The sequence below is a fragment of the Delphinus delphis genome, chromosome 9, assembly GCF_949987515.2.
Source record: "Delphinus delphis chromosome 9, mDelDel1.2, whole genome shotgun sequence".
NCBI lineage: Eukaryota > Metazoa > Chordata > Mammalia > Artiodactyla > Delphinidae > Delphinus > Delphinus delphis.
In genome coordinates, this window is record NC_082691.1 from 11,088,382 (window position 1) to 11,114,473 (window position 26,092).

Below are 26,092 nucleotides of genomic sequence, written 5' to 3' on the forward strand. Positions count from 1 at the left end.
CCGTGCGTGTCGGCCTCCATGTGAACGACGCGCGGTTTGGGTCCTCCTCCGTGAGTGGCTTTTTCCACTTGGCCTCACGTTGGGAGGTTGGGGTGATGTGCACACGTTGATGGGTATATTCTGTTGTGTGATTTATTTCTGCCTTCTCCTCTCAGTGGAAATGTGTTTTTTTTAGTTTTTTACTGTGACAATCTCCATCAGCTTTTAAAATCCTCCTGGCACCTCTGTTTGAAAGATAAAATTTCTGGCTGATAAGTTGCTTGGTCCTTGTGGGGGGGTGGCCTCTGGAACTGAGGTCCTGTGCCTCTTGGGGATGGGTGCAGGGACACAGGGCTGGAGGGGGGAAGGGACCAGCAACAGTCTTACCCGGGGTGACTTCTCTCTGAGGCTTTGACTCTCCTTCCTGCTGACGTTGCAATGAACACCAGGGCCCGTCAAAATTCAGGCCTGTGTTTTGTAGGTTTGTGCGTAGGGGTGGGGGTCAGGTCGAGCATCCTTTGCCCAGATGTCCAGCCAGAGGCCGGCCCAGGCCCATGCTGACCCGCAGCGCTGGTTGGACGCCCCCAGCGGGCCGACAGCCCTGCTCTGCCAGCCCCTCAGCCGCTTCTGAAGAGCAAATTAGGCCTCAGCAGAAAGCTCTGCAGAGTCTGGAATTAGGACAAATTAGTGAAGATTGAATTGGTGCTGTCCGTTCTGTTGCTGAGAGATGGCATTTTCTCTTCCTGAATCACCTGGGGAAACTTTTGGCCCCGAGTGAGCACCGCTCCCATCTCCCATGGGCCTCTCACCCCAGGCACTGGGCAGCCTCTTCCAGCTCAACACTGCCAGCCAGGGATCGGGATGGGGGTGGGGGGCACAACGTGACGTGTCCCCTGGGCAGGCAGCGGTCACCCGGGTGGGCACTGAGGGAGGTGGTGGCTAGGTCCTCCTGGCCGTGAGTCTCGTGGTTGGCAGTCTGTCCAGCATGCAGTCGAGGGGCACAGGGTGTCACTGGCTGCAGGGCCACAAGGTGATACCGTGTCCCTTTTTGTCCCCAGATCACCAGAAGCTGGAGAGAGAGGCTCGAATCTGCCGTCTTCTGAAGCATTCCAACATCGGTGAGTAGCCCTCGGGGTAGGGGTCCCAGCTCTCCCATACAGCCAGCAGGAGGACCCCAAAGGCGTCCGTCCCTTTCCTTCTCCATTGAAGTATCCCACCCTCAGGCCCCTGGAAACATCTCCTCCTGACCCGGAGGGATTCCTGCAGGAACTTTGGGGCAACCCTCTGGGGGAGGTCAAGGCTGGACTCCTCCTGGACGGGTCCCTGCCCACCACTCTGTAAGTCTGATCCATGATTCTGGTGAAAACACACAGGGGCCTCACGTTCCATGGCTTCAGAAAAGCCACAAGACGACCTGATACAGAGAAAAAAGTTTGGAAACCGAAGACCACATGAGGCACAGCCCCAGCCTGAGGTCTGAGGCCTGAGGCCTGAGGCCTGAGGTCTGAGGTCTGATTCTGGAGAACCTCTGCCGTCCCCCCAGCCCGGGGCCCCTGGAACTGCCATCTGGGGCGGGGATCAGCTGCCCCTTGGGGGCACGTGGAGCCCCAGGAGCCCAGGTCTTGGCCTCAGGGAGTGTGGGTGCCCTGCCCACGGTAGGCCCCTTCCTTCTGAAACCCCAGACTGAGTAGGGACTCAGTCCAGACACAAGCGTAGGAGCTGCTGGGACCCCAGACCCCGGAAGCTGGTGCAGATCTCCCGGGGCCTGTCAGCCTCCGCCTGCCCGCCTCAGCCGTGAGCGGCCCCTGTCCGCGCGGCACAGCTGCCTGTCCTTCTGCACCTCTGGTCCCTTTAGGGACTCCTGAGGAACCCAGGACCCAGCCCTTGACCACACCGGGAAGCAGCCGGGTGGCACGGGGGGAGGGCGGGCCCACGTTCTCAGAGGCACCCAGGGAGCTCATCAGGGAGGATTCCTGGGCACTCTTGCCCGTGCGCTGACTCAGTTGTGCTGGGATGGCGCCCAGGACTCTGTCTAAAAGGGACGCCAGGCTGTGCTCAGCAGTCATGTCTGTGCCACTCCCAGGGCAGGGCCTCGGCCGCGGGGCCAGGAGGGCCGCAGTGGGGCTTGGGGTCCTCGGAGCTGGTTGTGGGAGCTGCTGCCTCCCTGGCTGTGGCCCCTCCAGGCCGCTGGCTCTTCTGCAGCTGGCCCAGCCCGGGCGCAAAGCAGATCTCCCGTTTCTGGGGGGGTCCCTTGGTGTCGGCCCCAGGGCTGCTGCCGCCCCTTGTGCCTGGGCCCACGGACTCTCAAGGCTGAGACTGTTGGAACCACGGTGCACAGATTCCCGACCTGCCCCCGGGAAAGCCTGGCTCGGAGGCCTAGAGAGGGCCCAGGAATCGGAATCTGAGCCAGCCTGATGGGTGATTCTGAGGTGGGAGTCCACAGGGACCCCAGCCCCCTCTTCACTGGGCTGGGGTTCGTTTGGCAAAAGGGCTGTTGCCCCTCTGCCCGTCCAGGTCCAGGCGCCCGAGGACCCTCTCTCTTGGTGCTCCTGGCTGGTGCCACCGCACCGCCAGCTCTACCCACACCCCTTCCCATGCCAGCTCCCTCCCCTGTGTCCGCTGAGCGCCCATCAAGTGTGGGTCCCCCATTCTGAGTGATTTTCAGGAATCCTCTTACTAGAGAGAAGACCCAGGTGTTCTTGGGTTGGTGTTCGGGGCCAATTCTTCAACAAGAAGCCCCCCTGCCCTGCCTGCATACCCCGTGTGGCTCTGGGTACGTTCCGAGTGGTCCCTGGAGTCCGCCTAGGGGGCTTATTCTAGAACACAGGGGAGGCAGAGCTGAGATTGTGGGGTTCAGCTGAACATTCTCTGTAGACTCAGGAGGGGCTCTCTGAGGAGTGAGTAGTGGGGGAGACTTTTGGGGGAGGTGAGGGGAGCCCCTTGCTCCGTGGCCTGTGTCTACCCAGCCCCATCTCTGAACAGAAGTGTTCCCAGCCCCTCACCCCCGGGAGAGGAAGCAGGACCACGTTCAGTTAGAGGCGGGGTAGGGGCTCTGGGAGGGGCTCCCCTTCCTGTCCTGGCTCACTCAGGAAGCATTTGTGCTTAGGGCGTGGGCAGGGGAGGAGCTTCAGTTTGCCCATCTGGAAAGTGGAGATGCTGCTACCTTACTCACAGGGACCCCCCTGAGAGGACCCGAGAGGGTTCCCCTGGCGAGCTGGGCGTGAGCTGTGAAAGCCCTCCTTTCCGAGGCAGTGTGCTGAGGTTCAGAGCTCAGAGATCTGGACTCGGGCCCCACCTTTCCCCTCAAAAGCCACAGCAGCCACTGAACTGCTTTGAGGCACAGTCTCCTTGTTTGTGGACTAGGCGTGTTTCACAAGTGTGTCAGCCGTCCAGGCTTGGCAACTAAGTACCCCAAACGCAACCAACAAGCGTTGATTCTCTCTGTTTCTGTGGATTCAAGAGCAGTTCAGCTGGGTGATTGCGGCGGCCACCTAATTTGTGGGATCGGTGCAAAATGAAAATGTGGGGACTTTTTTCAAAAATTATTATGAATTTCAAAACAGCAACAGCAGGGCAGGGCCCTCTTGAGCCTGGGGCCTGGGGCAGCTACACAGGTGGCTTGGCCATAAGCTGGCCCTGCCCAGGGCTCCAGAGACAGAGACAGAGACAGACAGAAAGAAAAAGAGAGACAGAGAGAGGCCGAGACAGAGATTGAGACAGACAGACAGAGACAGACAGACAGACAGAGATGGAGAGGGAAGGAGAACAAGGAGCACAGTGCCTTTTCTTCCCCAAATTGTGGTAAAACATACGTAACAATATTTATCAGTTTAACTGTTTTTAAGTGTACAGTTCAGTGGTATTAAGTACATTCACAATGTTGTGTAACCATCGCCCTCATCTGTACTCAAAACTTTTTCATCACCCCCAGGGGAAACTCTGCATTCATTAAACACTACCCCGCCCCCACTGCTCCCAGCACCTGGCACCCACCATTCTACTTTCTGTCTCTATGAATTTGACACCCTGGGAACCTCATCGATGTGGGGACCATACAGCATTTGTCTTTTGGGAACGGGCTTATTTCACTGAGCCTAATGTCCTCAAGGGTCATCCGTGTTGTAGCAGGTGTCAGAATTTCCTTCCTTTTTAAGGCTGAATAATATTCCACTGTATGTGTATTCCACATTGTGTTTATCTCTTCATCCATCAATGGAACTTGGCCTGTTAGCTATCGTGACTAATGCCGCCATGAACATGGGTGTCCAAGTCTCTGCTTTCAGTCCTTTGCGGGTATACCTCGCAGTGGATTCTTGGACCATATGGCGGTTCTGTGTTTAATTTTTGAAGTTATGATCCAGTCTGGGAGGGGTCAGGCTGTCACCCTGCCTTATTCTGTTTGTTTGGTGGAGGAGCCAAGCTCCCCTCTTAAAGGAGGCCCAGCAGAGGGTGTGAGTGCTTCTCCCCATCAGCACGACGGCAGTGGGGGCTGCTGGTTGGGCTGTAGCATTAGGAGCTGGTACCCGGAGTCAGGCCCCCGGGTAGAAGTTCCCCTCCCAGGGGCTTTAGTTTCTGTTCAGAGACCAGGGGACACCTGGGCAGAGGAGACAGGTGTGGGCCGGCCTTGGCAGTGTGGGCCCGTCCCGGGAAGCAGGCCCGGGCGTCTGGGGACGGGCATGACCCGCAAGGGCCCTGCTGTGGGCCATGCCCTCCACAGACACGTCTGCGCTGTACTCGACTGTCCATGAGGTTGGCTCCCTCCACCCGGGGCCTCAGGAATCCCCTCGTCAGCGCATGTTTACGGACACCTACCCCGTGCCAACGGGAGACTCGGCCGAGGGCAAGGCTACCTCCACCCTCACCTCACTGGTGGGCTGTAGCCACCTCACGAGGTTGCTGCTCAGCACGTGAGGGTGTCCCAGACTTCCCACGCTGCCCCCAGGGACTGTGGGTGACAGAGATTAAGCAGTGCCCGTGGCAGGCAGAATCTTCCACAGCCTTGTTAGAATGGGTCCCATCGGGCAGTGAGCAGAGCCCGTCAGCCTTGACTCAGAAGGCAGCCCCCAGCCGACCTCCAGCCTCCCTTCAGCCTCCCTCAGCCTCCCTCAGCCTCCTTCCAGCCTCCCCTCAGCCTCCCTCAGCCTCTCTCCAGCCTTCCCTCAGCCTCCTTCCAGTCTCCCCTCAGCCTCCTTCCAGCCTCCCTCAGCCTCTCTCCAGCCTCCCCTCAGCCTCCCTCAGCCTCCTTCCAGCCTCCCCTCAGCCTCCCTCAGCCTACTTCCAGCCTCCCCTCAGCCTCCCTCAGCCTCCTTCCAGCCTCCTTCCAGGCTCCCCTCAGCCTCCCTCAGCCTCCTTCCAGCCTCCCTCAGCCTCTCTCCAGCCTCCCCTCAGCCTCCCTCAGCCTCCCCTCAGCCTCCCTCAGCCTCCTTCCAGCCTCCCCTCAGCCTCCCTTTAGCCTCTCTCTGGCTTCCCCCCAGCTTCCCCTTAGTCCCCCGTCAGCCTCCTCTCTGCACGCTGACCCTTTCTCTCCTGGGCCCGGCTCATTGGTGGCAAATTCCCAGCTCCTGGTTTCTGGGGCTGGAACTGCCTTCCCTTGCAGGATGGTCCAGCCAGGAGCTGGGCGGGTGGGCACCACGGGGGACAATGGCCCTGCAAGGACTTCCTGCTGAGATGAGGAGGCCAGTGCAGGAGGGGAAGGTGAAAGGTTTCCAGTCTCCAAACGCTCAGGGCCCATGCTGTCACTCCTCAGCTCTTCCTTCCCAAAGCCCATCATATGATAGGTCGCAGGGCCCTGCCCTCCCTCACAGCACAAGGGACCAGGGAGGGGTTCAGGGACAGCTTTGGAAGGGCAGAAGGACCCCCCACCGAGAGGCCCCTGGCCTGGGACTCGGGGTCCTGTCCCTGGAGGAGCTGCGGCCCCAGCAGCAGGAGGCGCATCCTTGGGCTCCCCCGACCCCCTCGTCCCCGTGACCCAGTGCTCCCAGGCCAGACTCTTTCAGGTATTACTGGGACTTCATCTGCCGCCTCTGTATGCCACCCGCAGTGTTATTTACTTACTGTTATTTAAGTAAAATAGATTCTATGACAATTCCTTTCCTGACTTAGTACTGCCTGTGAAATCACGGGTCTGATGTGCTAGGTAGGTTTTCTTCTAAACCATTAAAGTAACGCATAACTATTTTTTAAATGTTAAAACTGTTTAACTAAAAAAAGTGTCTATGCCCACGTGGCCTTGACTCCCATGCAGAACCCCCAGTGTCTCCCAGGGCGAGGCCCAGGGCCCTGCCAGCAGGACCTGGGAACCTGAGCCCCTCTCACCTGCTCGGGGGGCGGGGTGGCCTCCACCAGGAGGAAGGCCCAGCAGCACCCCAGACTTATGGACCCCTGAGGCTCCCCTGGGGAAGGGGGATTCCTCTGCATGGGAGGAGAGAAAGGCCCCACGGTGGGGGGGGGGGTTCCTCTGGGTCGCTGTCTGCAGGGCTGGCGGGGTGGTGGAGGGTGGACCTCTCCCCTCCATGCCGCCCCTCCACCCCAGGCCTTTCTTTGCTTGGAGTTCCAGGGGAGGCTGCTCGGAGGGGCCGATGTGCTGGGCCCCCCGCAGAAAGGAGTCAGCAGGGGGAGGGCTTTTGGTCCCTCAGGGATTTTGCAAGAGGGGCCTCGAGGAGGTCGCAGTGAGCCGGGGGTCTGCTGTGTGTTAGGGAGTTGCAGACCCGCCCGGATGGAGTCGGGGTCCGGGCGCACCTGGGTGGGGTGAGGCTGGACGCCGGGCCCTTGAGCAGAGATCACAGTGAGCGATGGGAGGGGGGGATGGTGAGAGAAGCAGATGTGTGAGCCGAGGCGCCCCTGGAGCCACCCATGCCCCTTCTCCTTGGCGACCAGATGCCCTGACTGCTTGCGTCAGGGGCCTGCCCCCCGGGCGCCAGGCCGTGGCCAAGGTCACATTGGGGTTCCTGGTGTGAGGACGCTGCTGGCGGGGCCCTTGGGAAGCCCGGAGTTGGGAGAGGGGGGATGCTGGCCGCGAAGCTGGGAGCTAGGGCAGCTTCGAGGGCGTGAGTGAGGGGCTGTGGGCCCCGGGAGAAGCTCTGCTCTTCACCCTTTTGGTGCTGGTGGCCCCATCCCTCGTGGTGGTGGGGAGTGAGGCCTAAGGAGCTGAGGGGCGGAGCGGGCCGAGGCTGGCGGAGCAGCAGCTCGGTGGGGGCTCCGAGCCCCCGTCCACACTACTGCTTTGGCCTTGTGTGAGCTGTGTGACCCTCAGCCAGTAACTTACCCTCTCTGTGCACCTGTAACTTCTCGGGATGAGCACACTGCGGGCTCCTGACACAGGAGGCAGGATCCGTCACGTGGGGGGCAGTGTCCAAATGAGCCGTTCCTAGAAATACCTGCTGTTGAGTGCCGGGCGCGTCTTCACCTCGAGGAAAAGGAGGCACCGGGCTTGTGTTCTTTGTGCTGACATCCACTTCGCTGTTCACTCATTCATTCATTCCCTCATTCATTCATTCATCAACTCCTAACCAGCACGGCTCTGGCCGGGCCCTTGTTCCAGGCTCAGGGAGTGAAGAAAACGCACTAAAGCAGAGAGCGCGTGCGTGGCCTGGCACCATCCTACCGACCATGCCGCTTCTGGAATGGGAGCTCAGGGTCTGACCTTTGGAAGTGATGCCGCACGGGGCCCTGGGCAGGTGGTCCTCCGCCCGGGGGTCCCTGCCTCCTCAGCCTGGCCCGAGAGGCTGGCAATGGCGCCCTCCGCACTCCTCTCCCATGAAGCCCCTGGACGGCTCCTTTCCAGACCTGGTGGTGTGGGCCTTCGTCCCTGCACCGCTAGCCCTATCCCTGCTGCGTCTGGGAGCAGGGGACCCGGCGGGGGCTGAGAAGGGTCAGGGTCTCCCTCCGGCAGAGGAAAGGAAAGGCAAGACCACACCCCTGAGGCCCTTGGATACTGGCCTGGGGCCGGCCGGCCTGCAGGGCCCACGCTCACCCCTCGGGCTCTGCCTGCAGCATCCCCCGGGCCCTGCCCAGCCCGGGCTGTGGGAAGCCCCAGGCCTCGGCCCTCCTCCTTGGAGCGCTTGTGCTACTGGCCATGGGACTGGACGGGTCGGAGGCAGGCTGGGAGGCGTGGGTAGGCCCCGGGCTGCTTCCCACGCTCACAGCCTCTCCCATCCCCACAGTGCGTCTCCACGACAGCATCTCTGAGGAAGGCTTCCACTACCTGGTCTTCGATCTGTAAGTGCCGGAGCCTAGGGACTTGTGCTCTCATCTGCTCCCAGCATTGGGCCGGGCTGGGACCCTTGGTCTCCCCAGCCCCTGCGGGCAGTCCTCCGCCTCCCGGGTAGCCTCGCCCCCAGCCGCGTGGGCCAGCCTCCCTCGGCTCTGCTCTTAGCCTGTTGGCTTTGCGCTGGCTGGCGCACGGAGTCCCAGGGGGATGGGGCTGCCCGGCTGGTCCCCTCCCCCACACAGAAGGGCCTCCTGGAGGCTGGGGCGGAGGGGAGGGAGGGAGGGGAGGACCCCCGGAGGAACGGGCCCTCGGTCTTCCTTCCCCTTCCTTCCCCTGGCTGGGGCCCACCGGCTGGCGTGAGCATTTGCGTGTGTGCATGTGTGTGCAAGAGTGCCTCTGGGTTTATGATTGCGTGGATGCATTTGTGTATGTTGATGAATGGGCACGTGTGTGTGTGATTTGTGGGGGCGTGTACGTGTGTACACATGTGCACGTGATTTGTGGAAGGGTGTGCACAAGAGTGCCTGTGTGTTATGAGTGCATGTGTGCGTGTGTGTTTATGAGTGTGCACGTGTGTTTCAGTGTGTGCACGTATGTGTGATTACACGAACACGTGTGTGGTTTGTGTGTGTGTGAGAACATGTGTATGAGTTGGGGTGTGGACATGCACATGTGTGTGTGCATGTCCATGGGTGCATGTGTGCACACATGTGGCTTGTGGGTGTGCATGTGCACCCACATGTGCGTGTCTGTGTACACGCGCATGTGGTTTATGGGGTGTGCGCATGCATGTGTGTACACATGTACACGTGACTTGTGGGAGTGGATACACATGGGTATGTTGTGCATGTGTGTGCACGCATGCATGCGTGTGTGGCGCTAAGTGAGAGCGTCTGGGGCCTCTGCTGCCGCTCACTTCCTGCTGGATTTAGAAGCGGTGATCTCATCCCCTCACTTCCCGACAGCTCCGGCTGAGTGCTGCTATATTTAGCTGTCCGTGAGTCAGCACAGCTCGGGACCCTGGGGTGGGCAGGGGCTGTAGCTTTGGGGTGGCTCTGTGTGGCCTCCACGAAGCCCAGCCTGGGGTCTGTGGCCATGGGGGCAGGGCGTGTCTCCATGGGAGAGCTTCCCATCTCTCTCAAACGACAGATGCCTCGGCCGTGGGGGCGTGGAGGCCTGAACCCCTGGCCCACGCGGGGTCCTTTGGCCAGGAGAGGCCTGCAGGGGCTGGGCCACCTCTCGGTCCCCCTGTGTCCCACAAGACACCACTTCAAGTCTCCAGCCGGGTGACCAGGGCCGACCTGTGACACAGCTGCCGCTGCTGGGCGGAGGCTGTGCCCTGAAACGTCTGTCGCCTGGCCCCTGTGGAGGTGGCAAGCTTGCTGTCACCCCCGTGGGCCCCCAGACCCACCCAGTTCCACCAGCCTCTTTTCCAGGAAATACAGAGGCCCCCGGGCTGGAGGGTGGCCATGTACGGGCCCCTGGTGGCCGACAGGTGGGTGGGTATGTGTGATTCAGGAGTGGACAAGATGGGAGAGAATGGTGTGCGCGTGCGTGTGTGTGTACGTGTGTGCACACTCGTGCATGTGAGTGCGTGCACGTGTGTGAGAGGGTCTTGAATCTGCTGCTCCACACAACAGGCAGGTGTGGGGAGAGGCTCTGAGCAGAGCTGGAGAGAGGAAACTGGCTGGTGTTTTTGGAGAGGGTGACGAGGAGGGGGGACCTGGGCCTCGCACATCCTCCCCCCAAACCTCTGTGGCCCCCAGGCCTGTTGAAACTCCCACTCTGCAGCATCCAGGACAGCCCTAGGCCTCAGGCAGCTGTTTGGGGGGGCAGGGAAGGCCTGCGCGGGGGGCTGCTGAGGGAGGGGTAGGACTGGAGGCGTGGAGATGCCCCCCACCCTGCGCACAGCCCTCCTGTGCCACTCTGCATCCCCTCTGCCACTCTGTAGCCCCAGAATTGGGGAGACGTTTCTGGCCTGGGTTGGCCTCACCTTCAGGAAGCCCCAGGCCCTTTGGCAGTTTGGGGGCTCTGTGGATTTGGAGATTGACAGGTTTCCCCACTCCCCATGCCTCAGAATGTCACTCGGCTTTGGGGACCAGGCCTGGGAACAGAGGAGAGGGCTCTCCCAGGGGCTGTGGCTGCAGCCCAGAACTAGCCATGCTGTCTGGCTGGAGCCTGAGGAAAGGGAGAGCACTGGCCTCCAGACCAGGCCCTTCCCGGCCAGCTCGAGACGCCAGCCCCCTGCAGCCAACTGCCTGACCTACAGCTCTGGACCACAAGGCCCCAGATGCACAGACTGAAGCCTCCTGTGGATGCGAGGACCCAGAGGGCCTGTCCCCGGCCCCAGGTGGAGCCTCCTGCGGGGGCTCCCTGTGCCCCTGCTACAGCCCCGAGCAATACCTGTGGCCTTTCCACCTCCGCCCTATGCTTGGACTCAGGGTCTGCAGAGCCTGACCTGTGAGCTGTGTGTGCAGAGAGAGAGGCAGTGAGTCCCACTCCCTTGGGCTGGACGTAGAACCTCATCCTCCCGCTTCACACACACACGTGTGCACACAGACGCATGAGGCTCTGCTCCCTCGGGCGGTCACCTGCTCTGAGCCTGAACCTCCGCGGGTGGCAGAGGGGGACCCTAAAAGCTCCCCCAAGTCCCAGACTCGTTGGGAGCCTGACAGGATCTGAGGGCCAGCATCTAGCCTCGAGTGGGAGCACGCCAACACCCAGTGCATCCTCGTTTTTGTGTTTCTCTAACACTAAGAGGGAGCCCACCCACGCCGGGGCCAGTGTCCAGCAGGGCCCATGCCCGTGGTCGCTGAGTGCTGGGCACAAAATGGAGCCAACCCAAGCCCCAACTTCGAGAACTAATGGGAACTGAGATGCAAATGGAGAGATCACAGTGCATGAGGCCAGCGCAGCTGCAGGTGGAGAGAGGGTGTGGCTGCGGAGGGAGTGTCCCTCGGTGTCCCCACAGGACACAGGAGGGAGACTCTGGACCACACAGGGGTACAAAAGCCCTAGATGGAGACTTCCGGTGGACTCAGGGCTTGCCCGGTGGAGTGAAGGGCTTGGGCGGACCCAGGGGTGGCTCCTCCCTGCTCCCCGTGCATCCATCCCTCAGCCCTGCTTTTCACCTTGCTGTCCACGCCCACATTTCCCAGCCCAGGGGATCTAGTCATTCTGGCAAGCGACACATGGCAAGAGAGTGTGTGGACAGAGGTCCCACTCTCCTTCTGGAAGTGGGGCTTTGAACACGTCGTGCCCTCGCCCACCAGCGAGGCCAGCTCCAGGCACCGTCTCTTCTGCCGCTGTGCCCTGTGTGTGGGCCGCATCCCTGGCCTCGGGGGGTTTGACAAGGGAGAACCGGAATTAGTCACAGGGCCTGGGTAACAGTGAAGAGGCCTGGCTCAGACTCCGGGGCTGCCTGAGCGCAAACTCTGGGAAAGTCCCTGAGATCATCGAGACTCAGTTTTCTGAGCTTAAGAGTGCCAGTGTCATGGAGGGGGCGTGAAGGCTAAAATGTGAAGTACCGCCCTATGTGAGTAAGCGTTCGGTAAGCTGTCAGTCCCGGGTGACGCTGGAGAAGGGGCGGAGGCGGTGGTGGTGAGGACGGTGGGACTGATGGCTGTGGAGGTGAAGACGGCGGTGCTGCCGGCGGTGGTGACGAGCAGGTGGCGATGGAGGTGACAGGGCGACCTCTGTGTGCTTTTCCCACAGGGTCACTGGTGGGGAGCTCTTTGAGGACATCGTGGCGAGAGAGTACTACAGTGAGGCAGACGCCAGGTGGGTGCAGAGCCCTCACACCATCCTGGCCCCTCTTCTCCTGCCCGGCCTTCCCTCTCTAAGCCTGGCTCCTGCCCCTCTGGCCCACATCTGCTCTCGTGAACGTTGTCCCTGACATGGCCCAGGCCGACGGTCCACTGGGCAGAAGTGTCAGGCGGCCCGCCTGGCGGACGCCTGCCCCGTCTCCCCTGGGGTGGGTGGGAACTGGCCCACAGAGGGGCTCTCCTTGGGGTAGCTGGTGGGGGGAGAGCAGACAGAGCATGGCGGTGGGCATCCTCCTGCCCTTCCCTTGGACTTGGTCAGCCCTCATGGTGGTCGAAGGGGACCGACCTTCTCAGAGATACCATCTGCAGTGCAGCTGCTGGGAGATAGCAGGGCCCTTCCCCCCAGAAGGGCAGGCCCCCCGTGACCTGCTCTGGCCCGTGCTGTGGGCCAGATGCCACCCCGAGCCGTGACAGGTGTGTCACTCCTGACAGCGCATCTCAGCTTGGAGATGGCTGCGGGCCACCAATCCCGGCCTGCCCAGCCCGGCCCGCCCAGCTCCCAAGGACACACGCGTTTAAAAGAAAAAGAAAAGAGGCCGACAGTGGCCCTCTCTAGGCGGCGGAGTTACGGATGCTTTTAAATTTTTTAATCTTCTTCGTCTATTTTAAAATTTTTCTTTAACGAATATGTATTCCTTTTCTAATCAAGAAAATGAACGTTATTTTAACAAGTAGCTTTTTGTGACTTGCTTCTGCACCCCCAGGCAACCTTGCCCGTCGGTGACAGCCTGGGTCCCCGTGAGAATATGTGAGTGGGTCCCTGGTGTCACCCGGGCACCCACAGAGCTGGGCGGCAGGAGGCTGGGGGCCTGGCGGGCGCTGGCGTGGGGTGCTGGAGCCGGGGTGAGCTGGGGTGTCAGGGCACTGGCTGCTTTTCTGAGGCTCCTTGAGGAAGGGCTTTCATTTTGCACAGCAGCCTGGGAGCGACCCGTTCCCTCCGAGAGCAGGAAGACTCCATTTTTATTTCCTACTTACAAGAAAAGTAGAACAGAGGCACCTCCTGCTGCTCTGGGATGCTTGGGCGAGAATGTCCCAAGTATGCGTGCCTGCCTGCTGGGTGGAGCCAGAGCCCCAGACCCGGGGTCCTGACATCTGTCAGGGCAGGACAGGAGAGGAGGTCCCCAGCGGCTGCCCCCAGGTCGGGCCCCAGGGCCCGCAGCCAGGGCAGCGCTGGGGCCAGGAGGGCTGCCTTCCAGCGGTACCGGGGCGCCTCGGGGGGCGCTTGCCTTCACCGTCCTCGTCCCACCCCCACCTGGAGCGTCCTGCCAGGGCTCCTCGGTTCTCAGCACCCACCGCTGGGCACGGCCCAGGGCCTGGCAGCCTCCTGCGCTCTGTGGTTGGTGGTCTCGCTGGAGGGGGACGTGGCCCACAGCAGAGCCCCCAGTGCCCGCCTCTTCCCCATATGCCCGACGGCCACACTCCCTCCCCTGCCACGTCCCCCACGCATGCCCCGTCCCTCCAACACCTGTGTCCTCGGAGCTCCTCCCTTGCCCACTCTCACCTGCCTCCAACCTCGTCTTCTCCGATGACCGCCTCTGCCCCCGCCCCCGCTCCCCAATTCTGCAGCTCCCTCCTGCCTGCCCGGATGGCTGGCATCCTGACCTTCCTGCCTGGGCCTCCCCTATGGAGGCTTTCCTGGCGTTTGGGGCCCCACCCACAAATGCCTAGTTTCCTCTCACAGACTCCACCTTGCTCATAGCCAGGCTACCAGGGGGGCGAGAGGGAGCGAGGGACACTCTCGGGGATCCCTTCCAGCTGGCCTCACTCGTTAAACCCGCACCACAGGCTGCCCCTTTTCCCAGGAGTCCTGGACCCTGGAAGTGTGCTTTTGACCTTTGTGTCGGTGCTTAGCCTTCGGACAGGACGGCCTGAGAGTGACGTGGATGCCCACGTGGGTGGGTCTCCCACGGGCATCGTCAGGAACTGTGGCAGATGGGGTGAACGCTTTCTCCCGCCCTGAGAGGGTATTCCCCCAGGACCCCCAGTGAAAGGGGCCTGGGCTCTGCTGAGGCTGGAGCCCTAGACGCCCAGCCGTGGTGGTGGGCACCTTCCCGGCCAGCGTGCAGGCCTGGCCCCCACCAAATGCGTCAGCCACCCTTCTGGTGGCCTGCCCGGGGCCGTGCTGCTCAAAGCTGAGCGAGTGATGAATTTCCAACGTGGCACGTCTCTAGAGGAAGAGGAAGCAGGGCAGGAGTTGCTTTTCTGAACCTTTTTCTAAGCGAGAAGGCTGGAGATTCCTCTGAGGAAGAAGTGGGATCTTTATTTTGGAGTTTGTGGGGAAAAGGAGGGGTCTTTTTCAAACCTGGGAAAGCAAAAAGTTCAAAATATTTAGAGCCCACTTTTAAAAACCCTGAAAAGCAATATGGCTCATGAGGGATGCTTATGGGGGCCCGTGAGAAGGCTGGCTGTCCCAGGGAGGGGGCGAGGGGGGAGGGGAGGAGGGGGGAGGGGCACATCTGAGGTGACAGCAGAGCCCAGAACCATGAGAATAACGTCCAGGACCGGCCAGCGTCTGGAATGCCGCTTGGGAACAATTCTGACCACAAAAGTGACTTTCTGAGTTGTTCAGAATATGAAAAAAAGGCCCCACGAGGAAGACGGTACGATGTAAATGGCAGGCAGAAGGGAGGCAGGACCTCATGACTGGCCAGGCGGCCTCATGTCCTCCAAGGCCGTGGTCTCAGCCGGGAGACCAGGGCGAGAGCAGGGTGATGAGAGCCCCGGGAGCGGCCCCCCAGAGGTCCCTGGAGGGTGGGCTAGCTGGAATGGGCCGCTCTCCAGGCAGGTGGTGTCCACCTGCAGGCCGCAGAGGCCACTGCCACGTCGGTCCCAGAGATGCTGTGAAGAGTAGGCCCGGGAGACAGGCGAGCAGCGTTGCCGCACTGGCTGTGGGGAGGGGGTGAGCAGACCTGCACCGTTTTCTCTTGGGGAACGTGGTTTGCTTGACCAGCTCATTTGTGAGTACTGGGGGCTAAGCCAGCACATCTCTCCATCAGGGCGGCCACGAAGCGACCTGAGCAGGGCCTGCGGGCTGGGTGGACAGGGGCTGCATCAGAGCTGTAGGGCTGGATTTCAGCCAACGGGCTGAGTTCTGTGATGCTCGGGGAGACATGCTGGCTCAGCAGGAGCAGTCACCCCATCTCTGGCGCTGGTTTGGGGCCCTGCATCCCCAAGAGGAGACGCGGGGGAGGGCACAGGGCACAGCCCACCCCCATCTGAGCCGACGTATCAATCGGTGCTGCGGCCGATGGATCCCTGGGTCCGAGCGACGTTTGGGGAACACATTCCTACAAGGCTGGGCCTGAGGACACAATCGAGAGGAAAGAACCGACATGTCCCTGTGGTCGTGGAGGCCACAGTCCGGAGCAGAGACGGACGCTGCCCAGACGCCCACACAGAGCGCAGGGCCACCGCGTGACTGCAGTGTGGACGACGGGGGTGCCTCACGCTCGCTCGACACGGAGGAGAGTGCAGAGAGCATCCTGGGGTTGAGAGCGGGGCAAGCTCACGAGGGTGGAGGAAGAAGAGGGGCTCGACCCGAAGCTGAAGACTCGCAGGGCTCTCGGCAGGCCTGAGCTTGGGGCCGGACCGTTCCAGGGCTTTCGGGGAGTGGCCAGGGGCCCAGGAGATGCCGGCCCGTGGGCTGCGAGGGCTGCTGATGCGCTGGTGGGAGGAGCGGGGTACCACGGGGATGGCAGGGCACACGGCACACGGCTGGGACGGGTGTCCCCCGGGGCAGAACCAGGGTCCGGCTGCAGCGGCACAGGCGGGGGCTGGTCTGCCCCAGGGTCCCCGAGGCCCTGTATGGGGTCGGGTGCTGCAGCGTGTGGGTGATCCAGGGACTCGAGGCTGAGCTCCGGGAGGATGCATTGGTGCCCCCAGCATGCCTCCCCAGGGCTCTGGGTTTGCCAGGGAGCCGCAGATTCCCGGGGACTGGGAAAGCCAGAGTCCGCTGCCCAGGGCCCTGGCTCAGTGGCCTCAGCTACAAGTGCTGGGCCTTTATCTGGCCTCTGTCTCCACCCAGCAGCCTGTCCTGACCTCAAAAGAGCTTCCCCGACCTCATGGCTGAGCTCTGCCCATGAGGAGGGAAGCCCCTGAGTGGGTCAGCCTGGGCGACAGGAGGGGTGCTGAGCCCGTGTCTGCAGTCACGGGAGGGCTGGTGGTGGCTGGGTGTGGAGCTGGGGATGCAAGGATGGGCGTGAGGACCACAAAGGATTGTTCCTGGCAGATGAGGACGTTGTGGGAGGGGCAGGAGTGGGGAGGGAGGCACTGGGAGCAGGTCGGGCAGGAGAGCTCAGGGCGTGGGGCGGGGATGGGCTTTCCAGCCCCTAGAGGCACCTAAGGGCAGGGGGTGCTGGGGGACTGTCGCCCACAGGTTTGGGCCCGGCTCCTCTTGACCCCTGCAAACCTCAGGAATCCATCATCAGGATTCTGAGGTCTAGGTTTCCGCAGCAGGGAACTCAGGTTTACTTTTCTATGCAGCAGGTGGGCTCCAGATGTGGCCATAGGTATTTGAGGAAGAGGCCTGGTCCCCTGTCCCTTCTCTGAGTTTGCTGTTAGGAAAACGAAGCCCACCCCTCCAGCTGACCTTCAGTCACCCCACAGGGTCCAGCCATGGCAGGAAGGGTCCTGAGGGAGTCTGCCTGTGCATCCCTCGTCCCCACCCAGAGGGGCTGTGGCTGAGACCCCAGGGGGTGAGCTCCAGGGAGCCTGTGGCCCTCCTGTCCCCCGTGGCTGGTAACGCTGCAGGGCTGCTATGGGAGCCCAGGGTCTGTGCCTGGCTTTGGGGACAGCTGGAAACTTTCCAGTCCCCTGGGGCCACCTGGGGGAGGCAGGCTCAGGCCACAGGGGCTGGGGGCATCTAGGTCTGATGTTCAGGGCACGTTGCTGAAGCACCGGTGTTGGAGGCGCCTGAGGAGAGCTGGGTCTCTCCCTCCAGCCAGTAATACCCTGGAGGGCTCGGGACTTCTCCCGGCTCTGGAAGGAAGCCCCTGGCTTGGGGCCCTGGGCCGTGCCAGGCTGCCTCTTCGCCAGGAGCGCATCCGGGACCCCAGGGCTGCTAAGGAGCTGAGCTGTCTAGCACGGCAGCCAGCAGCCAGCGTGGATGTTCAAGTTTATTCAAATGAAATGACTCCTGCCCTAGCACATGAGTGACTGGAGGCTGCAGCATTAGCGCTGCCCCAGAACAGAGGGGGGCCCTAGTGGCCAGGGCGTCACCCCACACTGCGGCACCCCACTCTCGCCCTCTCACCTCTGCCCTTTCCTGCCCGGGTTCCCCCATCTCCAGCCTGCCTTGCAGGGTGTGGGCTCAGGCCGGGCCTCCCTCCTGCAGGGCGCCCAGCTCAGGTCCAGGCTTGGCCAGCATGAGCCTGGGGAGGAGGGCCCTGGGGCCAGGCGTGTCTCCTCTGAGCAGCACTTCCAAGGGCCTGGCCCGAGGGGAAGGCAGGGTGGGGGGCGCAGGGGGCCTGGCTGGGCCTTGTGCTGACCTTTGGGGGTGAGGAAGGCTCCTCAGAGGTCCCCTCCTGGCCAGTGTCTCCTCTCCCATGTGGCAGGCCGCACCTTGATTCCCTGCTTCCCCGCGGCCCCCTGCCAGGCTGGGGACCCCCCCCAGTGCCACACAGCACCCTGCTCCTGCGCCCCCGCCCACTCTTCGGGGGCCACCCGCACTAACGCGCCTGCTGTTTGCTTCAGTCACTGCATCCAGCAGATCCTGGAGGCGGTTCTCCATTGCCACCAAATGGGGGTCGTCCACAGGGACCTCAAGGTGAGTCCCCCACCGCGCTCTGTGCCAGGTGTTTGTTGTCTGTAACTGCATGTTGCGTTTACCAGGAGGCTCTGGGCTGGGGCAGTGCAAGCGCCAGGAGACACTGTGTGTGTGGGACGTGTGCACGTGCGTGTGTGTCTGCGTGTGAAAGTGCATGCATGTGAGAGTGTGTGTGCGTGTGCATCAGCACGTGTATGAGCACCTGTGTGTGTGCATGTGTGTTTGTGTTGGAAGGTACGTGCATGCGAGAATGTGGGTCTGTGTGCACACGTGTATGTGTGTGTGCCTGTGTGGGCACAGGTGTATATGTGCTCACATGCACACGTGTGTATACGTGTGTGCACATGCATGTGCGTTCCTGCACGTGTGAGAGAGTATGTGCATGTGTGCACATCTGTGTGCGTGGTGTCTGTGTGTGTGCACACATGCGTGTATTTGCACACGTCCCTCCCAACACCTCTAGGCTCCGGGGCTGAGAGGGGACAGTTGTCAAAAATCAGCCTATTAACACGTGTCCACTCGGGGTCTCGCTTTCTGGGCTCCGGTTGAGATTCGGACCTGGCAGGTGGGACACCTGGCAGGTGATGTGCGTGCAGGTGGGGCTGATGCCTCGGGAGCAGGGGCTGAGGGACCAGCCTGGATGGTCTCTGCAAACTTCCAGCCCTTTCTTCTAGTAGCTCTTGGCTCAGCTCTGGGCAAAGTGACCATAGAGCATTTAAAGCAAGGTTTGTCACCCACAGGGCTCAGTGCGGTGGGAGGGTCTTCAGGAGGACTACACCCCATCCTCCTGCCTCCCTCCCTCCTTTCCCCCTCCCTCCTCCTCCGCCCTCCTCCTCCTCTCAATTTCTCCTCCTTTCTTTGATTTTAGCTTTCTTCAAGTCTGGGTTTGGGTCAGTTTCTTCTGTTGGGGGGTGGGGGGACCCCTGGGCCTGTCATCCCTGCTAAGAGACCTGCTGGTGGCGTTTGAGACCAACTTTCCCATGCGTGCTCGGGCTGAACGGGGTCACGCCCTTCCTCGGGCCACCGAGGGGTGTGTGTCTGTGAGCTAATCTTTGTGGGGCTGCTCTTGGAATGTTGTCCTGCCAGGAGCAGGCCCAGGACCCTCTCCTGTGCCCTTCACGTTCCCGCTCTCTCTCTGCATGTGCCGTGTGGTCCCCTGTCCTTTCACATGCCCACCCAGGCCCGCCGTGTCTGCCTGTCCTGTGGGTCCCCCTCTGTCGCTGTGTCTTGTCTGAATCGGCCTCATTGGGGGCCTCAAGGAGGAGGGGCCGCAGGGGAGTGGGCGCGCATCCCCCCTTGACTGTGGACCCCGTGATGCATAAGTAACTTAGAGGCCAAAGCAGGCAAATGGAGATGGATGCTCCCCCCAGGCCAGGTGTGCCCTGGGGGCAAACAGAATCCTTGCCCAAAAGAGGAAAAGGGGGCAGGAGTCTGCCAGGTGTCGGGGGAGCAGACTGCCCCTCCTCCTCTAGAGAGGCCTCCACCATCATGACTGAGACAGCCCCCCAGAAGCGGTGCTGTGGTGGGTGTCCTCTCAGCCAAGGTGTGGAGGGTGGAGAGAGTGGAGGGGGCTGATGCCATCCCAGGGTGCTGCGAGGGAGCCAGGGTGGAGCCCGGGGCCAGGGCACCACTGCTCGGACCCAGCTGGCTCCCCTGCCTCTCGCCCCGCCCGGCCCCGACCCTTCTTGTCCAGCTCTTCCCAGGGACCAAGTTCACTTAGCTCCTTCTTCCTGGGGAGGAGAGCTGGTTTGTTTCCTCGGGGTGGGGGTATCTGAGCTGTAGAAGTCAGGTCAAGCCCCCAGCTGCAGTCCCTGACCCCTACGATTTCAGACTTCTTTTTTAAATTTAATTTTAAAAAATTGAAATATAGTTGATTTACAATGTTGTGTTTATTTCAGACTTCTTGATGTGGAGTGTGTGGAGAGGTTGGGGTCCCCTTGCCCCACGCACATTTGCAAAATCAAGGTGTTCAGAGGCGGGCTTCCCTGGTGGTCCAGTGGTTAAGATTCCGTGCTTCTAATGCAGGGGGCGCGGGTTCGATCCCTGGTCGGGGAAGTTCCACATGGCGTGCGCTGTGGCCAAAAGAGTTGATGGGACATGCATTAAGAAATAAACTTTAAAAAAGGAAGAAAAGGGGAGTATTAAAAACAAGAAAGACCAATAATCCGAAAAAAAAAAAAAAAAAAAGATGTTCAGAGGCCTCCAGGCCGTGCTGGGCAGACAGGGCTGAGTGTCCCCAGCGCACATCACCTGCAGGGACAGCACCTCGTCCAGCCAGCTGTGTGTGGGCCTGGAAGAACTGGTTTCTGCCGGGTGGGACTGGCATACTTCATCTCTTCCACGTGTGTCGTCCTAACACCCCAGGTGTACAAGCGGGGTTAACTCAGTTCGGTTCGTGGTGTTTGTCTTTCTTGGTAGCACCAAAGTGGCAGCGTGGTCTCAGCGGGCCTTCCCGTCGGGAGGGTGGCCTGGCGAGGGAGCCGAGGGCCCAGAGAGGCATGAGGAAGTCCAGCGGCTTTGAGCTCTGAGCGCTGGCCGCTGGGAGGTGGTGAGGCTGGTGGGATAGGCTGGGATGGGAGGGGCCCAGCGCACAGGGCCCAGCACACAGGGACCCCCTCGGGCCTTCGGGGCCAAGTGTCCCCAATCAGGGGGCAGCAGCCTCGGCGCTCCAGTGGGACAGGGATGAATGTCCTTCCAGCTTGAGCAAGGGCGCTGCTGCCCGACTCAGGGAGGTCTGCATGGGACCTTTCCCACCTGCGGTCGAGGCAGGCCCCCTCCAGCCAGCATGGGGCCGGTGGGACTTGGTGGACAGATGTCCTGCACTGCCAGGCTCTCGGGGCCCTCGGTTGTTCCTTCTTGCCCTTTGAGGGCTGCCATCCTGCCAGCAGCACCTGAGCGCTCCGGCAGGCAGTTGTCTGTGCAGCCAGCCGTGGTGAAGGGAGGGAAGCCCCTCTGCCGGTGGACGTCCCGGGCCCCTGCACAGCCTGCCAGGGCCTGTAGGCTGCGCTCAGTTTTTGGTCCCAGCGCCCTGAGTTCACAAGCTTGCGCTTTGAAAGCCAGCTTCCCTCAGCTCTGGGGCGCCTGTCCCTGCCCCCCGGGGGTGCGGGGCAGGGACAGACTGCGGGGTGCAGGCCCGGCGGGGCCCAGAGCTCTGGGATACGCCCAAGCCAAGGGTGTCAGCTGCGCTGGGGGGACACCCACGTGGTGACAGGTCAGGCCTGTGTGCCCCTGTCTGCAAAGCACTATTTTGTCCCCCTCCCTCCCGTGACACCCCCGGGTGTAAACCACACGCTCTCGGGCTGGTCGCCTTCCCCGCAGCCCGAGAACCTGCTCCTGGCCAGCAAGTGCAAAGGGGCCGCAGTGAAGCTGGCGGACTTCGGCCTGGCTATCGAGGTGCAGGGGGACCAGCAGGCCTGGTTTGGTGAGTAGCCGGCTGGCCGACCGGGGGCCAGGCTGGGGGCGTCAGCTGCCCCCGGGGCCCCTCACACGGCCCTTTCCCCTCCCGCTAGGGTTCGCTGGCACGCCAGGCTACCTGTCCCCAGAGGTGCTGCGCAAGGAGGCGTACGGCAAGCCGGTGGACATCTGGGCGTGCGGTGAGGCTGGTGTGCGGGGCGGGGTAGGGCCGCAGGGCCACTGTGAGGGACCCGCCGCTGGGCTGACTCACAGGGCTACCCCCCGCTAGGAGCGCCCTCTCCACCCAGACTGGAGTCGCTAATGCGATCCTGGCGGTTGCTGAGAAGCCCACCGCCCCAGCACCTGCCCCGCGCTCTGCAGAGCGGTCTGGAGGAGGAGCGGCAGGAGCCCAGGTGGTGGATGGATGCTGGAGGGCTGGAGACCGTGCACACCACCCTGGCGGGGCCTGTCCTCTGCGCGGCGGAGGGGGCCGACCTCGGGCCTCTCCTGTGAAGTAGGATGAGGGTAGAGCAGAGGTGAAGGAGATGTATATGCCATTCCGCCGTCAGGGTCTCCAAACAGTGACACTTGCTGACGCTGGCTGCGGGGGCCGGGGGGGGGGGTCCCACTGGACCTTGAGGGTCCCAGTGTTCTCATGGGGCTTGCTGGCTTCGGGCAGTGACCCCCACCCTAGCTGATGCTGAGAAACTGGCTGAGGGTCCCCTAGCTGTCAGGCGGCAGAGCTGGGCATATGACCCCCACGCCGGGGGTCACACAGCTGACCCCACGCAGCAGCGCCCCACTGGCTTGTGGCCGCGCTGTGGGCTCTGTGGGCTGGGGCTGAGCCGCTGGGCGCAGGCGGTGAGGGCGGCAGTGCGAGGCCCTGCGCTTGCGGTTCCCCGCAGGGGTGATCCTGTACATCTTGCTGGTGGGCTACCCACCCTTCTGGGACGAGGACCAGCACAAGCTGTACCAGCAGATCAAGGCCGGGGCCTACGACGTGAGTGCCGGGACCCCCCCGACCCTCCCCATCTGGGGGAGGCAGAGGCAGGGAGCGGGGTGACGCCGCCCGTGTCCAGATGAGGCCCCCCCCGGAGAATTCCGTCTTCTGCCTGGGAAGGGGGCTTTAGGCTCCCTTGTGCGTGGTTTCCCTTCGTAGTTCCCATCCCCGGAGTGGGACACGGTCACTCCTGAAGCCAAAAACCTCATCAACCAGATGTTGACCATCAACCCTGCCAAGCGCATCACGGCGCACGAGGCGCTGAAGCACCCATGGGTCTGCGTAAGTCGCCCCAGCCTCGGACCACCCCCCGGCGCGTTGACCCTGGCGCGCTCTCCTCGCATCCGGTGGGTCCCCTGGTTTCCCGGGGGCTGCGTGGCCTGTGGCTTTGAGGCTGGTGGGTTTAAAGACCTTAGTCCCTGGGAGACTAAGGAGCTCTGTGGGAAGAGGAGGCCCAGTCCAGGGCGTGAGGGGATAGAGTAGTGAGGTGGGTGAGGGACAGGTAGGGGGGCGGACGGGCCATGAGGGGTGACGGGCTGGGGGGTTAGGCAAGCAGCGGGAACAGGTGGCCTCTGGCTGCAGTGGGCGGCCGGCAGCTCTTGGCACAAGGGCCCTGGGGGTGCTGCTGCCCTGAGCCTTGCTCCGAGCCCCCTCTTTAGAGCCCCGCCTTGGGGACAGAGCTGATGCCCCTCAGGGCTCCTTGCAGCGGGTGACCCCCTCCTCCCTCCCCCCTCCCCACAGCAACGCTCCACTGTGGCCTCCATGATGCACAGGCAGGAGACCGTGGAGTGCCTGAAAAAGTTCAATGCCCGGCGGAAGCTCAAGGTGAGATGCCGACCCCAGTGAGGGCCAGGGTGCCACGCCAGGCACACGTGCTCACCCACCCAGAGGGGCCGAGGGCCCTGCCCTGGGAGCAGCTGGAGGGGCTCGGGCAGGCCTGTGGGGGTCCCAGTCACCTAGGATGGGCTGCTCGTCAGTGCCGTCCCAGACTAGCCCCCCCATGGCAACAACACCAGAGGTGCCCAGACGTGAGCCTGGCCCCCAGGTGCACAGCTGGTCCCTCCTCAGCCGCCCACGCCGCCCATGAGGCATTCCTGGGGCTCCCTGGGGGGAAAGGCGCCCTGTGGTCGGTCATACTTTCTGAGCGGGAGAAGGCTGAGAAGCTTCTGACCTGGGGCAGGTTTGGTCAGGAGATCAGCTGAGCTCTGCTGCTTGCGTGGGCAGGGGGAGGGCGGGAGGGAGGGTGGAGGGCCCTGGGCAGGGAGGCCGTTGGGAGCCAGGCCCGCCCTCCCGACAGGCTGCTCTGTGCTGAGAGTGAGTGTCCAGGCCTGGCGGCTGGCGTGCACGTGCCTGTCAGGGAGAGGAGGTGGCGTGGGGAGAGGCAGACCCCCAGCTGCAGCCCCGGGGGGTCTTGACACCTTTAAGAGCTGGGCTCAGTGGGCAGTTTAGGACCTGGGGTGCGTCCCTGTTTTAATGCTGGACGTGGGTGGCATGTCTGGGTGCAGCTGCCTCTCTGCGAGGCCGTGACTCGAGGTGCGGGCGGGGGTCTCCGCCTGGCCTCAGCCGTGTGTCTCTCCCCAGGGCGCGATCCTCACCACCATGCTGGCCACGCGGAATTTCTCAGGTGAGTAGAGCCTTCTCCAGGAGGAGCAGGCCTACGGCGGGAAGGCTGGGGAACGACCCGCCACCAGCTGCCTGCCGTGTCCTCACCCCACTGTCCCCTCCTCTGCTGCTGGCCCGGCCCGACCTTCGGTCCTCTGAGACCCTCGGGCCACAGAGGAGGCCTGGGCTACGGCCGGGCCCCGCGAGGGCCCGTCCCTGAGTGTTGGGTCTGTGTCTGAGCTGCCCGCCGGCCGGGCCGCAGCTCCGTGTGTCTGTGCAGGCGTTGGTCGGCACCTCTGTGGCCTCGTTGTTGTCCTGAATCCTCTGAGCACCCGTTCTGTGTGTGGGTTGGGGGGCGGCTAGAGGAGGCTCCGATGCTCTGGCTGGCGGCCGCCCACCCGGGCGCCGAGGGTGGGCAGGGCTGGGGGTGTGCGGCCGCTCTGGGGGGCTGTCGGCGCCCCTGAGGCCATGGGCCCAGGCAGGCCCAGCGGGGACAGTGTCACCCGAGGAGGGCCGCTGCCCCCGGCGCTCCTGTGGCTTGTCTGTGGCCCGCGATGCTGGTGCGGGTGCGTCTGTGGTCCGTCCTCGTTGTCCGTTTGCATCAGCACGCGCCCCATCCTGTTACTTTTGCTGTGGTGCTGTGCTGCCGGGCGGGGGGGCATGCCGTCACACCAGTACTAACAGGACGTGTCCTGTCCGCACGCCCAGCCCGGCACCCGGAAGGCCCCGCTGGGGTTTTCCAAGGAGAAAGGAGGCAAACGCTTTTCCGGTGTCCGTCGGTCTCCATCTTGTTTTCACGCTCCTGTGAAGGGATTCTGGAACCATCTGTCACCTAAACTTTGACTCTAATCTTCTTCTGCTTCCTTTGTCTCTTCTCTTCCCTCACCTCGCCCACCCCTCGTCTGTGTCCGCCCCTCCCCTCGTCTCTAACCCGGTGCTAACAGTGGGCAGACAGACCACCGCTCCAGCCACAATGTCCACCGCGGCCTCCGGCACCACCATGGGGCTGGTGGAACAAGGTAGATGTCCCGCCTGTCGGCATGCAGGTCCCTTCGCTGCACGCAGCCGCCGGCTGGGCCTTGAGAGCCTCCCCAGAGGCCCCGGGAGCCCCTGCTCCCGCCGTGGACACGCCCACAGAGCCCCCGTGGGCAGGGAGGCAGCCCCAACTGTCCCAGCGGCCTCAGACCCCACCTATTTCAGGAGGGGCCAGGCTAGCTGACCCCTGAGCCGAGTTGCCCTCCATGCCCTTGACCGAATTCCCCAGTCCTGGTTCCTGAGTCTGGGGGTCAGGAGACCCCTCTGGTCAGAGCCCTTTGCTGTCTCAGTCTCACGCCCCGCTTGTCCATCATGACCCCCGCTCAGAATGACCTTGACACCAACCCCAGGAAGCCTCGGGGCTGCTGCTGGGAGTTTAAATCCCGAGTGGGGGCCCTGGGGAGAAGGGCGTGGGCAGAGACCCTGCCCCGTGAGAGCCCACTGGCCACCCTGGCCACCCCCGACCTGTCCCGCACACGCGCCCAGGGCTCTGCCCTGTGCTTCCAGCCGCTCGCACGGAGCCGGTGGTCTGTGCTGGGTCCCAAACACGCACGTCTGCCCCGTGAGCCCCAAGACGGGGCCCTCGGCCACCCAGAGAATGACTCTGAAGGCCTCCTCTTGGTTTCTTTCTACGAGGCCCCCATTACCTCGTCCCCACCCTGTGAGGGGAGAGGCTCATTCTGCTAACCTGTGCCCCAGTCTGTGAGGGGCAGACCTCCCAGAAGGCCCATGCCAGCTCCCACTCATCCAGCCGTGACCTTGGCCGCATCACATGAGGCTAGTGGACCCCAAGACTTCCTAGTGGGCCCATGGCCCCAGCCTGAGCTGAGGGTGGCACAAGTGTAGGGCGGGCAGAGCCAGCTGCAGCTGAGGGGCCTAGAAGAAGCCCGGCATTTCCTGCCGGTGCCGTGAGTGTCGGCCGGGACAGGGCAGACGCCCAGCCCCTCCCAGGCCCAGGCCCTTTCTTTTTTCTTTTTTTATTTTGGTGGGGGTTACGCGGGGCTCTCACTGCTGTGGCCTCTCCCGTTGCGGAGCACAGGCTCCAGACGTGCAGGCTCAGCGGCCATGGCTCACGGGCCCAGCCGCTCCGCGGCATGTGGGATCCTCCCAGACCGGGGCACGAACCCGTGTCCCCTGCATCGGCAGGCGGACTCCCAGCCACTGCGCCACCAGGGAAGCCCCCGGGCCCTTTCTTTACTGCACATCCAGCCCAGCTCTTACCCCGTGACCCCACAGGGTGTGCAGGCCCGCCTGCCCACCCAGAGGACCCTGGCTGCTGCCTCCTG

At 62.7% G+C, this 26,092-nt stretch overlaps 1 protein-coding gene across 6 annotated transcripts in view; it reads left to right on the forward strand.

Moving 5' to 3' along the window:
• The window catches only part of CAMK2B (calcium/calmodulin dependent protein kinase II beta), a 94,822-nt gene that overhangs the window by 50,962 nt on the left and 17,768 nt on the right, over nt 1-26,092 (forward strand). For 4 of the 6 annotated variants that reach the window (XR_009520584.1, XM_060020181.1, XM_060020179.1 and 1 more), the window contains exons 3-13: nt 1,038-1,097; nt 8,142-8,196; nt 11,903-11,968; nt 17,704-17,776; nt 21,095-21,197; nt 21,286-21,369; nt 22,075-22,169; nt 22,329-22,451; nt 22,911-22,994; nt 23,751-23,793; nt 24,716-24,790. Coding sequence is in view for 5 of the 6 variants with exons in the window: in XM_060020181.1 (XP_059876164.1) it covers nt 1,038-1,097; nt 8,142-8,196; nt 11,903-11,968; nt 17,704-17,776; nt 21,095-21,197; nt 21,286-21,369; nt 22,075-22,169; nt 22,329-22,451; nt 22,911-22,994; nt 23,751-23,793; nt 24,716-24,790 (861 nt within the window). In the remaining variant the exon portion in view is untranslated. The remainder of the gene's footprint in view (nt 1-1,037; nt 1,098-8,141; nt 8,197-11,902; nt 11,969-17,703; nt 17,777-21,094; nt 21,198-21,285; nt 21,370-22,074; nt 22,170-22,328; nt 22,452-22,910; nt 22,995-23,750; nt 23,794-24,715; nt 24,791-26,092) is intronic. The other 2 variants (XM_060020183.1, XM_060020182.1) reach the window with 1 other exon arrangement.